The 13,304-nt window shown below is 39.9% G+C and overlaps 1 protein-coding gene across 1 annotated transcript in view; it reads right to left on the bottom strand.

The window, feature by feature from the left end:
* Positions 1-10,734, bottom strand: part of LOC111973416 (collagen alpha-1(XVIII) chain) — a 164,533-nt gene extending 153,799 nt beyond the window's left edge. Inside the window, exons 1-2 of the mRNA XM_024000805.2 lie at positions 10,590-10,734; positions 10,428-10,501 (exon numbers count right to left, since the gene is read on the bottom strand). Coding sequence (XP_023856573.1) covers positions 10,428-10,501; positions 10,590-10,600 — 85 coding nt within the window. The 5' untranslated portion in view covers positions 10,601-10,734. The remainder of the gene's footprint in view (positions 1-10,427; positions 10,502-10,589) is intronic.
* Positions 10,735-13,304: the final 2,570 nt, after the last annotated feature.

Raw genomic sequence — 13,304 nt, 5'->3', positions numbered from 1 at the left:
TAGCACTGTCTTAGACATCTCACAGTACGGACATTGCAATGTATTGCCCTGGCCACATCTGCAGTCCTCATGCAGTCCTCATTTGGTGTTTTTCAGAGTCAGTAGGCCTCTTTAGTGTCCTAAGTTTTCATAACAGTGACCTTAATTGTCTACAGTCTGTAAGCTGTTAGTGTCTTAACGACCGTTCCACAGGTGCATGTTCATTAATTGTTTATGGCTCATTGAACAAGCATGGGAAACAGTGTTTAACCCTTTACAATGAAGATCAGTGAAGTTATTTGGATTTTTACGAATTATCTTTGAAAGACAGGGTCCTTTTTTGCTGAGTATATTTTTCTTGTCTATATTGAATACATAATTTAAAGATTCAAAGTGTAGGTTGGAAAAAGTATCTGAACCCCTAGGCTAATGACTTCTCCTAAAGCTAATTGGTGTCAGGAGTCAGCTAACCTGGAGTCCAATCAATGAGATGAGACTGGAGATGTTGGTTAGAGCTGCTCTATAAAAAAATCACACAAAATTTGAGTTGGCTATTCAAGCATTGTCTGATGTGAACCATGCCTCAAACAAAAGAGATGTCTGAAGAACTAAGATTTAGAATTGTTGACTTGCATAAAGCTGGAATGGGTTACAAAAAGTATCTCTAAAAGCCTTGATGTTCATCAGTCCACAGTAAAACAAATTGTCTATAAATGGAGTTCAGCACTGTTGCTACTCTCCCTAGGATTGGACGTCCTGCAAAGACAACTGCAAGAGAATGCTCAATGAGGTTAAGAAGAATCCTAGAGTGTCAGCTAAAGACTTCCCTGGAATATGCTAACATCTCTGTTGACGAGTCTACGATACGTAAAACACTAAACAAGAATGGTGTTCATGGGAGGACACCACGGAAGAAGCCACTGCTGTCCAAAATAAACATAACTGAACGTCTGACTTGCAAAAGTGCACCTGGATGTTCCACAGCACTACTGGCAAAATATTCTGTGGACAGATTAAACTAAAGTGGAGTTGTTTGGAAGGAACATACAACACTATGTGTGTTGAAAAAAATGGCACAGCACACAAACATCAAAACCTCATCCCAACTGTAAAGTATGGTGGAAGGAGCATCAAGGTTTGGGGCTGCTTTGCTGCCTCAGGGCCTGCACAATTTGCTATCATTGACGGAAAAATGAATTCCCAAGTTTATCAAGACATTTTGCAGGAGAATGTAAGGCTATCTGTCTTCAAATTGAAGCGCAACAGAAGTTGTGATGCAACCGGAGAACGACCCAAAACACAGAAGTAAATCAACAACAGAATGGTTTCAACAGAAGAAAATACGCCTTCTGGAGTGGCCCAGTCAGAGTCCTGACCTCAACCCGATTGAGATGCTGTGGCATGACCTCGAGAGAGTGGTTCACACCAGACATCCCAAGAAAGAGGAATGGTCCAAAATTCTACCTGACCGTTGTGCAGGTCTGATCCGCAACTAAAGACAACGTTTGGTTGAGGTTATGGCTGCCAAAGGATGGTCAACCAGTTATTAAAGGGTTCGCATACTTTTTGCACCCTGCACGGTGAATGTTTACATAGTGTGTTCAATAAAGACATGAAAACGTAGAATTGTTTGGGTGTTAGGTTTAGCAGACTGTCTATTGTTGTGACTTAGATGAAGATAAGATCACATTTTATGACCAATTTATGCAGAAATACAGGTCATTCAAAAGAGTTCATATACTTTGTCTTGCCATTGTACATGTTGCGTTCAGTGTAATTTTCTAAAAAAGTATAATTCAAGGAAAATGTTTAACACACTAAATTAGAAGTATGCATTAAGGTGTCTGTAATAGAATAAGCGTGGCAAAAACAAATGTAGACATTAATACATGCATTTGTTTAGCTTCCCAAATATTTTTTACAATGGTGGTGTAGTGCCAAGATGGAGGCGCGGTGGCTTCACAACAGCGCGGCCTGTCAGTCATCTAGTGTATATATAAATCGTTGGCGATATCGGGGTGAGATCCAGATGTGTCAGATGTGTGACATCTGGATTCCAATTCTGAATCCAGATGTGTCTTTTAGACATAGTATATGATATTGGGATTACTCTGAATATGACACATGGACATTTCCCTATGGCCTCATTCAATATCCTGAGATATTGACTAATACTAACTGTACACATCGCATATGTGTTTTCTAAGAAAATTGCAGAGAAGCTTCTCTTGGCTGAGGTCCATATCCGGATCTTGATATGCTAGTTGATATGCTAAAAATAAGAACGTTTGAGCTATATTTCTGAGTTAGTAATGAACAGTAATTTACCCCATCAAGCAACACATAACCTCCCTAATAACAACACAGCCCACACACACCCCCAACCCATAAATCTGAACATCTTCCGGTGGCTTTCACAATTCAGTGTCCCTTCCCTCTCAGATAAAAAAATGTATCTGCTAAAATGTCACACTTAATCCTATAGTTTACCAGAGTAGTAATTGTGGTGCACTGCTTCTTGCTCCAGACTTTTTTCTGACACCACGTTGTTGTTCAAACTAGTTGTTCTGTATTTCTTCCTCTCACAGTGGCTGCAGTAGACGATTATGTTCTTGACAGAGTGCTCATCCATGGCCAAGCAGCATACAGTGTGGGCAAATACAGCTCAACCGTGCTGCCGTTGAAATATTTGTTTTGATCAAGGGAAAATAACGTCCATTTGAGGTACAATCTGCGATGGCCACATGATGTAAAAATCCACCAAAATATACAGTATTTATAACCATTGATTCTAGAAGAATATACCAGCTTAGTTAATAAATGTATAGAAGTTTGTTTTACTCCATTCTTTTCAAACAATGTATAGCTTAAAAACATGCAAAAACCTATCGTGTTTATCTCATGGATATGAAATAAAGCCCCCCCCCCACCCGCCTATGAATTTGAGTGTTTACATTTCTTAATGTTGAATACTGCCATTGTTTTTTACTAAAGTTTGGGCTTTTCTGTCCTAAACAGGTCTACAATCCACACAATCTTCTGTGTCCCTGCTCTATCCCTTGAGCCAGACAAAATAGTTCAGTGATTTTTGTCATCAACATTTCCAGCAAACTACTGAGCACAAAACTACTGACCAGAACTACGACTAAAACGTTTTAAAGGAGAATTTTACCCTGGCTCTGGCACGGCATATATTCATTACTATATTAACATTACATTTTTATCATAAAACACCACAATTATCCAAACCACAAGCTAGAACTAGTACATTCTCATTTCATAGGTAGAATTGTATAGTTTCGACTCCCTGTGTGTTCGTCTGCTTATAGTGAACAAAAAAGTCTGGCATTCATATCAAATGCTGATACTGCCCACGTGCCCACAAACATGAATAATGGCATTGTTGACTTCAAAACGTGCCAACACACAGTAATCTCAGAATTTCTCGAAGCAAGATTATTTTATAAAACAAATTTTACATTTGTTTTTCACTAATGTTTGTCATCATGCCCGTGTGGTGTTCTGTGCCTGGCAGTGCAATTACAAACAAGGTAACCTAACGTTAGCTAGTTTGCTAGCCTAGCTGGGTAAACTAGACAGGGCATATTTACTAGGATTAAAAGTTTAAATGTATTTGGCTAAGGTGTATGTAAACTTCATTTTAAAACATGCATCTTACAAAATGAGTTGTTTAATCTAACTGCTTAACTATTTATCTGTACATGGAATTGTATTTGGGTTTTTAATACTTTTTTTTTTTCTCTCTTCTAATCTTTACAGGAAAATGCCACGGGCACTATCTGATGTGTGGAGACATTTCACTTCAGCTAATGTAGAAGGAAAAGCTGTGTAAATTTGCAAATACTCTGCCAAATCATATATGAAGAAAGCAACAAATCTGCTGAATCATCTGGCCAAGTGCATAAAGTTCCCTCAGCACTCACAACCTCTGACAAAAGTCCCCATATTCGAGGTGAAATTGATGAATTAGACACCTGATCGATACCAACAAGTCATTGTCCTCCTGGAATCAGAAGTTTTTTTGACTCAATGGAGGAACGTTGTCAGAGAAATGCTGATGAATGTCTTGCTCGAGCTGTGTATGCAACTGGTTCACCTCTGATGCTCACAGGCAATGTGTATTGGAAGAGATATCTGAATGTTCTTCGCCCAGCATACACCCCTCCAACCAGACATGCTTTATCTACTCATTTGCTGGATGCAGAGTTCAACATAGTTAAAGTGAAGGTCAAGCAAATCAGAGAAAGCAGACTGTATTGCAATCATCTCTGATGGGTGGTCGAATATTCGTGGGCAAGGAATAATTAACTACATCTCCACCCCTCAACCAGTATTCTACAATAGCACAGACACACCGGTCTCTACATTGCAGATGAGCTGCAGGAAATCATCAATGACCTTGGACCACCAAAGGTATTTGCACTGGTGATAGACAATGCTGCGAACATGAAGGCTGCTTGGTCTAAAGTGGAGCAGTCCTTCCCTCACATCACACCCATTGGCTGTGCTGCTCATGCATTGAATCTACTCCTCAAGGACATCATGGCACTGAAAACAATGGATACACTCTACAACAGAGTCAAGGAAATGGTTAGGTATGTGAAGGGTCATGTGTATTGGAAGAGATATCTGAATGTTCAGCAGCAATCTAGCAGCAATCTACCTCACCAAGCGAGAAGAATAAGAACACCACATTGAAGCTGTCCAGCAACACCCGTTAGGGTGGAATTGTCATCATGTTTCACAGTCTCCTGGGGGGGGAAGGAGTCTCTCCAGGAAATGGCCATATCACAGCCTGCCGATATGGACAGCCCCATCAAGAGGATCCTCCTGGATGATGTATTTTAGGAGAGAGTGGTAAGCTGCTTGAAACTCCTGAAAACTATAGCAGGTGCCATTTCACAGACTCTGCTTGCAGATGTAAGTGAAGAAATCTACACTGCCCTGCCCACTTCACTCTTGCTCCAAGCAGAAGAAACTGCAGTTCTGAAATACATCAAAAAGCGTGAAGACTTCTGCCTGAAGCCCATACACGCTGCAGCGTACATGTTGTACCCCAAGTATGCTGGCAAGAGCATCCTGTTTGGTGCAGAGATCAACAAGGCCTGTGGTGTCATCACTACCGTGTCTCGCCACCTTGGCCTGGATGAGGGCAAGGTTCTTAGCAGTCTGGCGAAGTACACTTCCAAGCAAGGGCTTTGGGATGGAGATGCAATATGGCAGTTGTGCCAACATATCTCAGCCACAAGGTGGAAGGGACTTTGTGGATCTGAGGCTCTTTCCCCTGTTGCCTCCATCATCCTCCAAATCCCACCAACATCAGCCGCCTCAGAGCGCAACTGGTCCTTGTTTGGGAAGACACATACCAAAGCACGCAACAGGCTGGCCAAGTGTTTGGCTGGCCAACCAGGCAAATTTGAGGCTTTTTGAGCCTGACAACGAGCCATGCTCAACAAGGTTGGAAAGTGACAGTGAAGATGAGGCCACAGAGTCTGACGTTCAAGAGGTGGACATTGAGGAGGTCCAGGGAGAAGACATGGAAGCCTGAGAGGAAGACAACCAAAGCTTTAGTTTCTAGACTATCATTTTATAGATTATATTTTATGTTTCAAACGTTTTTGTGAGATGCGATGGATCATTGGGGATGATTCAATATTCCCTTTTGCTGATCAGTGAAATCATTCCATGTGAAGAGTCAACTCAATTAATGTTCAATTCGTAACTAAATAGTTGTTTTTATTTCTATTGGAAGGATTTCATAATTTGCAATTATGTCTACTTATGATAAAGGTAAAATGTTTGTTTGTCTCCATATGATATGGTAAATATATCCAATGCAAAAACATTCAATTTAAATGGTATTAATATTAATTTGCATATATTTCTGTTAATACCCATATATTACCGTTAATTCCCATATATTCACATTAATTCCCATATATTCCTGTTAATTGCAGCGGAAAGTTTCCACCTCTGAATATTCCCCAAGATGTGCAACCCTAGTTCCAACATCTAGAGGAAAGCCTTCTCAGAAGAGTACAAGCTGTTATAGCAACAAAGGGGGGACCAACTCCATATTAATGCCCAGGATTTTGGTATGAGATGTTTGACGAGTAGGTGTCCACATACTTTTGGTCATGTACAGTGCCTTGCAAAAGTATTGATCCCCTTGGCGTTTTCCCTATATGGTTGCATTACAACCTGTAATTTAAATGGATTTTTATTTGGAAGTCATGGACATACACAAAATAGTAATACAATTATTTGTTTCAAAAAAATAAAAAGAGTAAAAAGTAAACAGAAAAGTGGTGCGTGCATATGTATTCGCCCCCTTTGCTATAAAGCCCCTAAATAAGATCTGGTGCAACCAATTACCTTCAGAAGTAACCACTTTAAGCTGTACACTCCACAGAGCTGGGCTTTACGGAAGAGTGGCAAGAAAAAAGCCAATGCTTCAAGAAAAAAAATAAGCAAACACGTTTGGTGTTCGCCAAAAGGCATATGGGAGACTTCAAACATATGGAAGAAGGTACTCTGGTCAGATGAGACAAAAATCTAGCTTTTTGGCCATCAAGGAAAACGCTATGTCTGGCTTAAACCCAACACCTCTCATCACCCCGAGAACAGCATGGTGGTGGCAGCATCATGCTGTGGGGATGTTTTTCATAGGCAGGGACTGGGAAACTGGTCAGAATTGAATGAATGATGGATGGCACTAAATACAGGGAAATTATTGAGGGAAACCCGTTTGTCTTTCAGAGATTTGAGACTGGGATGGAGGTTCACCTTCCAGCAGGACAATGACCGTAAGCATACTACTAAAGCAACACGACTGGTTTACGGGGAAACATTTAAATGTCTTGGAATGGCCTAGTCAAAGCCCAGACCTCAATCCAATTGAGAATCTGTGGTATGACTTAAATATTGCTCTACATCAGCAGAACCCATCCAACTGGAAGCTAGAACAGTTTTGCCTTGAAAAATGGGCAAAAATCCCAGTGGCTGGATGTGCCAAGCTTATAGAGACATACCAAGAGACTTGCAGCTGTAATTTCTGTAAAAGGTGGCTCTACAAAGAATTGACTTGGGGGGTGAATAGTTATGCACACTCACTTTTTTGGTCTTGTTTGTTCAACAATAAAAAATATGTTGCATCTTCAAAGTGGTAGGCATGTTGTGTAAATCAAATTATACAAACCCCCAAAAAAAACATTCAATTCCAGGTTGTAAGGCAACAAAATAGGAAAAATGCCAAAGGGGTGAATACTTTCACAAGGCACTGTAGATATCTGATAAATTAAGCTAATTGATTGCACCCAAATTGGTAATTTTTATTTATAGTATTCACATAATATTTCAATAAATATAGTACATAATACAAACCCCCCCAAAAATCTGCCTCATGATTTGTTGGGAGAGCTGTCTATCTGAAGAGAACCCACCCCGGAACTATTTTTTTCACTAACCAGAGTTGACAAAAGAGTCAGTCATTGAAACTAGACCCTGTTGCCTACTGTTGGGTTTTTGAGACTGAAGACTTGTTTGCCCGAAGACTTGTTTGCTACAACACCTTGCTGAAACAACTTTGTAAAAAGTTGTCCACACTCATCTTTTTGAATTCCTGGTCATCCAGTCAACAGTCAGCTGTTCATGCCACAACACAAAATTCAAAAAATGGCTAGTTTTGCTTCCTCTCATCTCTTTTATAAATAGGCTGTTAGATGTAAACCAGGGTTGCTTTTACTTTGTTGACATTAATATGAAGTTGACAAAAACATTACCTGCCAGCCCTAGCTTTTGTTTAAGAACATTTTGCCTAATGAACACAACCCAGGGGTGTGGAGAATATGTTTTGTGGCAGCTGAAGTGGCAAAGGCCACAACCATCTTGGACATGTCAACAGATGTTAGGAGCCTAATTCTAACCCCAGAACCACCCTTTCTCTCAAGTCAACCCTTATTATATCAGTATTCATAGCTGCAGTTGAGGAACAGACTTGAGTTATTGTATAACGTCAACAAGGTGGTATCAGCTATCAGATAACCTGAGACTGACCATCCCAACATGTCTTCGAAAGTCCACGGAGCAGTTTCACGGTTTCAAAAACATGTAAAATGTTTCACGATGAGCTTTAACGGACTCTTGGAGTGTCATAATAGTTGCTTGACGCTATCAAATTACAGACTGTGGCTTTTAAAGGTTTAATTATTACCGATGCGTCTACTGATGAGGAGGATTTTGTTTGTCTCAATGGCTCTGACCCCTGCATATGACAGGTGGAAGTCCTATTTGCAGTGATTTTTTTAATGCATCATCTAATTCAGCCATTAAATGTGCTGGCAGGGTATCCCCTTACAGCTGTTGTCCCCCTCTGCTTCAACACAGCCTGCAGGTACAGCCGCACCGGGAGCAGAGAAAGCATCACATGACAAAGAGGATTCCTCATTCCTGTCCCAACCTAGGAGACATGCCCATTTAAAGCTCTCATTTCCGACCAGAGCCAAAGACGTACAGGATTCATCAAACTGTCCTCCATGAAGGCACCGTAAGTTCCAAGACATTATCGCTAACATGGTATGTTCAACTGGAATGTGAGTGTTTCTGAAGTATTTGCTGCCAAGCAGAGGCATCAGGTCCATTTTTAGAGTCTTTGGCATGACTGTGCTGTTAAGTTAATGTGAAGGCAACCACAGCGATGGCCATCAATCAAATATTCATGTAGACTTCTCAATTTCCTCCCTGCTCTCCATCTGACAGCTGCACAATCCACTGGACAGAACTTTGACTAAATTAAATATAGGGCTGCAGTGAGGTTCAGAGATGAATAATTTAGTATCAGAATAGGTGTGTCCCATTCTGAAATTCTTCTTTCTCAAGACGAGTGTGCCCTGCTTGTCTTTAGCACACTCAAGAGTCCCCATCCCAATCTCCGGATAGATAAGAGGCAACACTGGACAAAAAGCTAAGGAATTTGAGTTCTGAGGGCAGACTTTGGACTTGAGAAAGCCCCTGTCAACAGACCAAAGCCATTCTGTGCACATCAAAGTGGAAGTTCAGATGAATGGTATTGGCTTCTTTGCAGTCTGACCTGATTATTGACATTCAATAGGTCTCAGTGACAACTACATTTTTATTGGGGTGTGTGATGTCAATCACCCAACAGTGTGTTAGCTGGTGATATTGGTTCTTTGGGTGATTAATCAAATTGTGTAAATGTTCCTTACAAGCCAGAATGTTGAATAAAAAGACATTACATTTAAACTTACTCTACCAGTTGTGTGTGCAGTTGGTTCTTCTGCCGCTTTAAGACCAAAAATATCCACAGGAGATTGTTTACCCAGCTTTTTAAGAGAGCCGGTAGGTATATGGTTCTGTCGGCTTGTATTTTCAATTTACTGACACACACTGCGTAAACACTAGCACAATATGTAAACAATAGCCGAGCTTAACCAAACCACAGACCGCATTCAGCTGGCAGTGGCAAACCTACCGGATCTCTATAAAGTCAGCTAAACAATACTTTCCTGTGGATATTTTGTCCAAAACTGCACATAAAACCGGTAAAGTTCAATTGTAATTTTATTCAACATTTCGGTTTGTAAGGAACATTTACATGATTTTGCACTTCAAAGTGTCAGGATGTATATACCAATTAATTGCGTATCACAGCCTGATTATTCAGACAACATGGGACAATGTTATGAATCACTTTCACTGCGCAACTAACACAGAATCTACAAAAAAATTCAAAACAATTCACAAAATAGCAATAGAAACAAATTGTATCATTACTTTGACCAATATGTTTGCCTAAGAGCGTATGAAATGAAATATAGAAATCATTTAAAGTCAATTTACACAAACTGAACACATTTTCCTGAAAAAAAGTGCAGGGATGGTCAAATGAAATCAAACATAGCCCCTTAGGTTGTTGAGGAATAAGTAGGCCTACACCTACAACTATTTTCTCCACTGATGTAAGATAGCGCATACAATAAATCTTGACAAAGAAAGTCACCCACAGTCCACACTCAGAAACATGCCATGCGCATCCCAGACACAGGCAATGTTTCCAATAGCTGAAACGGGTAATATTATAGCAGTTTCTTTAGGAAACAACATTTCCCAATTAGCTGTACAAAACGTAATTAATTTACCATACATACTGTAATGACAGACATCTCCCACTTTGCATTAGCCTGTGTCATCATTGTAAACAACGTTACAACTTCACAATGTAGAACCTTTAAATTTAGGCCTAAGTGTATTGTATTTCAACATTTCACCGTTTTATAAGTAGTGTCCAAGGTGTACATACGTTTTTACATTATAACGGTTCGAGAGCTAAAGATACATGCATTGATGTCTACAACTTGTTGTAACGTTAAACAGTTAAGTATCCATGTTTTTCGAAATGTTGCGCTTACCTGGCCATTGCGATGCTGCGGGGGTCAGAAGAACCAGGACAGAGCAAACTAGTGTCTCCAACCATGAGGAACACCTGCAACGAGGTAGCGCATTGTGCATTAAATTAAGATTTTTATTGGATTTCTATACATCCCCCAAGAACGTAAATGAATGCAAAATACCTCATTTTCATCTTTGTTTTGGTGGTGACCAAGTTGAAAGGCTACACGATTTCTTGCCAAATAAATTCAAAACTTTTTCCCAGTTTCCCCGGTCCACCACGACTGCCAAGCCGTGAACAGCTGTTGCGCGGCTCTCTGCTAGTTACAGAGAGAAATTGTGGGAGAGACCAGTGTCCCACATAATCTGACAAAGGGGAATCCTTCTGGGTCCTAAAGAGTTCCGCTGATTTTTCACTGCATGGTGCGTTTGTAATATAATTATATTTTTTTTGCGCAGCATTGTTTACACCAATCTTAGATTTGGCTGTAAATGTCAATTTCAAGGTGAAAGAAGAAGTAGCCTAATTTGTGGCCAAACGGGCATTGTAGTTCGCATTCCAATGATAAGGCCTACCTTTTATGTCCCTGTTACATGATGTGTGTACATTTTGATAAAACACAATTTAACAATTGAATCACATACATCTACGCTCGAACAAAACGAAACCATGTTTAAAAAATTATGTTTTCATTCAAATAACTTAGTTATTTTCCCAGAAAATACCTATTTTGGCATATGGGTTGTTCCATGTCATTTCAGCAAACCATGACACCCACAATCTCGGATTGTTCTAAAATAATTTATATTGTTAGAAAAATATAAGATTAGCATTCCTGCAACATTATTTTGTAGAAATGTAATTACAGTGAAATTGAAATGTATTTTTATTTGGATTTCATGTAATGCACATACACAAAATAGTCCAAATTGGTGAAGTGAAATTTAAAAAATTCAAAAAAATATAAAATGGAAAAGTGGTGTGTGCATATGTTTTCACCCCCTTTGCTATGAAGCGCCTAAATAAGATCTGGTGCAACCAATTACCTTCAGAAGTCACATAATTAATCAAATAAAGTCCACCTGTGTGCAATCTAAGTGTCACATGATCTGTCACATGATCTCAGTATATACGCACCTGTTCTGAAAGACCCCAGAGTCTGCAACACCACTAAGCAAGCGGCACCACCAAGCAAGCAGCACCACGAAGACCAAGGAGCTCTCCAAACAGGTCAGGGACAAAGTTGTGGAGAAGTACAGATCAGGGTTGGGTTCTAAAAAAAAAATCTGAAACTTTGAACATCCCACGGAGCACCATTAAATCCTTTATTAAAAAATGGAAAGAATATGGCACCACGACAAACCTGCCAAAAGAGAGCCGCCCACCAAAACTCACGGACCAGGCAAGGAGGGCATTAATCAGAGAGGCAACAAAGAGAACAAAGATAACCCTGAAGGAGCTGCAATGCTCCACAGCGGAGACTGGAGTATCTGTCCATAGGACCACTTTAAGCCGTACACTCCACAGAGCTGGGCTTTACGAAAGAGCGACCAGAAAAAAACATTGCTTAAAGAAAAAAACACGTTTGGTGTTCGCCAAAAGGCATGTGGGAGACTCCCCACACATCTGGAAGAAGATATTCTCGTCAGATGAGACTAAAATTGAGCTTTTTTGGCCATCAAGGAAAAACACTATGTCTGGCACAAACCCAACACACCTCTCATCACCCTGAGAACCTTATCCCCACAGTGAAGCATGGTGGCAGCATCATGCTGTGTGGATGTTTTTCATCGGCAGGGACTGGGAAACTGGTCAGAATTGAATGAATGATGGATGGCACTAAATACAGGGAAATTATTGAGGGAAACATGTTTGTCTTTCAGAGATTTGAGACTGGGATGGAGGTTCACCTTCCAGCAGGACAATGACCATAAGCATACTGCTAAAGCAACACGACTGGTTTACGGGGAAACATTTAAATGTCTTGGAATGGCCTAGTCAAAGCCCAGACCTCAATCCAATTGAGAATCTGTGGTATGACTTAAATATTGCTCTACACCAGCGGAACCCATCCAACTTGAAGGAGCTGGAACAGTTTTGCCTTGAAAAATTGGCAAAAATCCCAGCGGCTAGATGTGCCAAGCTTATAGAGTAATTTCTGTAATTTCTGCAAAAGTTGGCTCTACAAAGTATTGACTTTGGGGGTGAATAGTTATGCACATTCAAGTTCAGTTTTTTGGTCTTATTTCTTGTTTGTTTCACAATAAAACAAATATTTTGCATCTTCAAAGTGTTTAAAGCATGTTGTGTAAATCAAATGATACAAACCTCCCAAAAAATCTATTCAATTCCAGGTTGTAAGGCAACAAAATAGGAAAAATACCAAGGGGGTGAATACTTTCACAAGGCACTGTAGATCTGTGATAAATTAAGTTAATTGATTACACCCAAATTTGTATTTTTTTATGTATACTATTCACATAATATTCAATAAATATAGTACGTAACCAATTTGGACCAAACTTTTTTTTCTAACAATGAGTAAGACATGATGAATCCAAATAAATTACCAAAAGACCCCCTCAGACCCAATGCACCCCACTCCAATCCCACCCTAACAACGAGTATACAGTATCAGTTCTGTGTCTGACAAGTAGAATGGAGCTGCAAGTTGGAGTATTGTTTCTTCATCCTATGTAATGTATTCTCTGTGAATTTGGTTGTTTTTTCACCCTGTTCAGGGAAATTAGTAATTGAAGTTATGGTTTATGTTCCCTCCTACATCCTGATATGACCAAGTGTTGACCACAAGATTGTGGTGTTCCTACTTTTATGTGATTTTTTAATGGAGAGAGGTTTCCTTACCATGTATGCACAAGGTCTAACAAACACCCCT

Source organism: Salvelinus sp. IW2-2015, linkage group LG2 (genome assembly GCF_002910315.2).
Source record: "Salvelinus sp. IW2-2015 linkage group LG2, ASM291031v2, whole genome shotgun sequence".
NCBI lineage: Eukaryota > Metazoa > Chordata > Actinopteri > Salmoniformes > Salmonidae > Salvelinus > Salvelinus sp. IW2-2015.
This window is presented reverse-complemented; position numbering and strand designations above follow the sequence as displayed.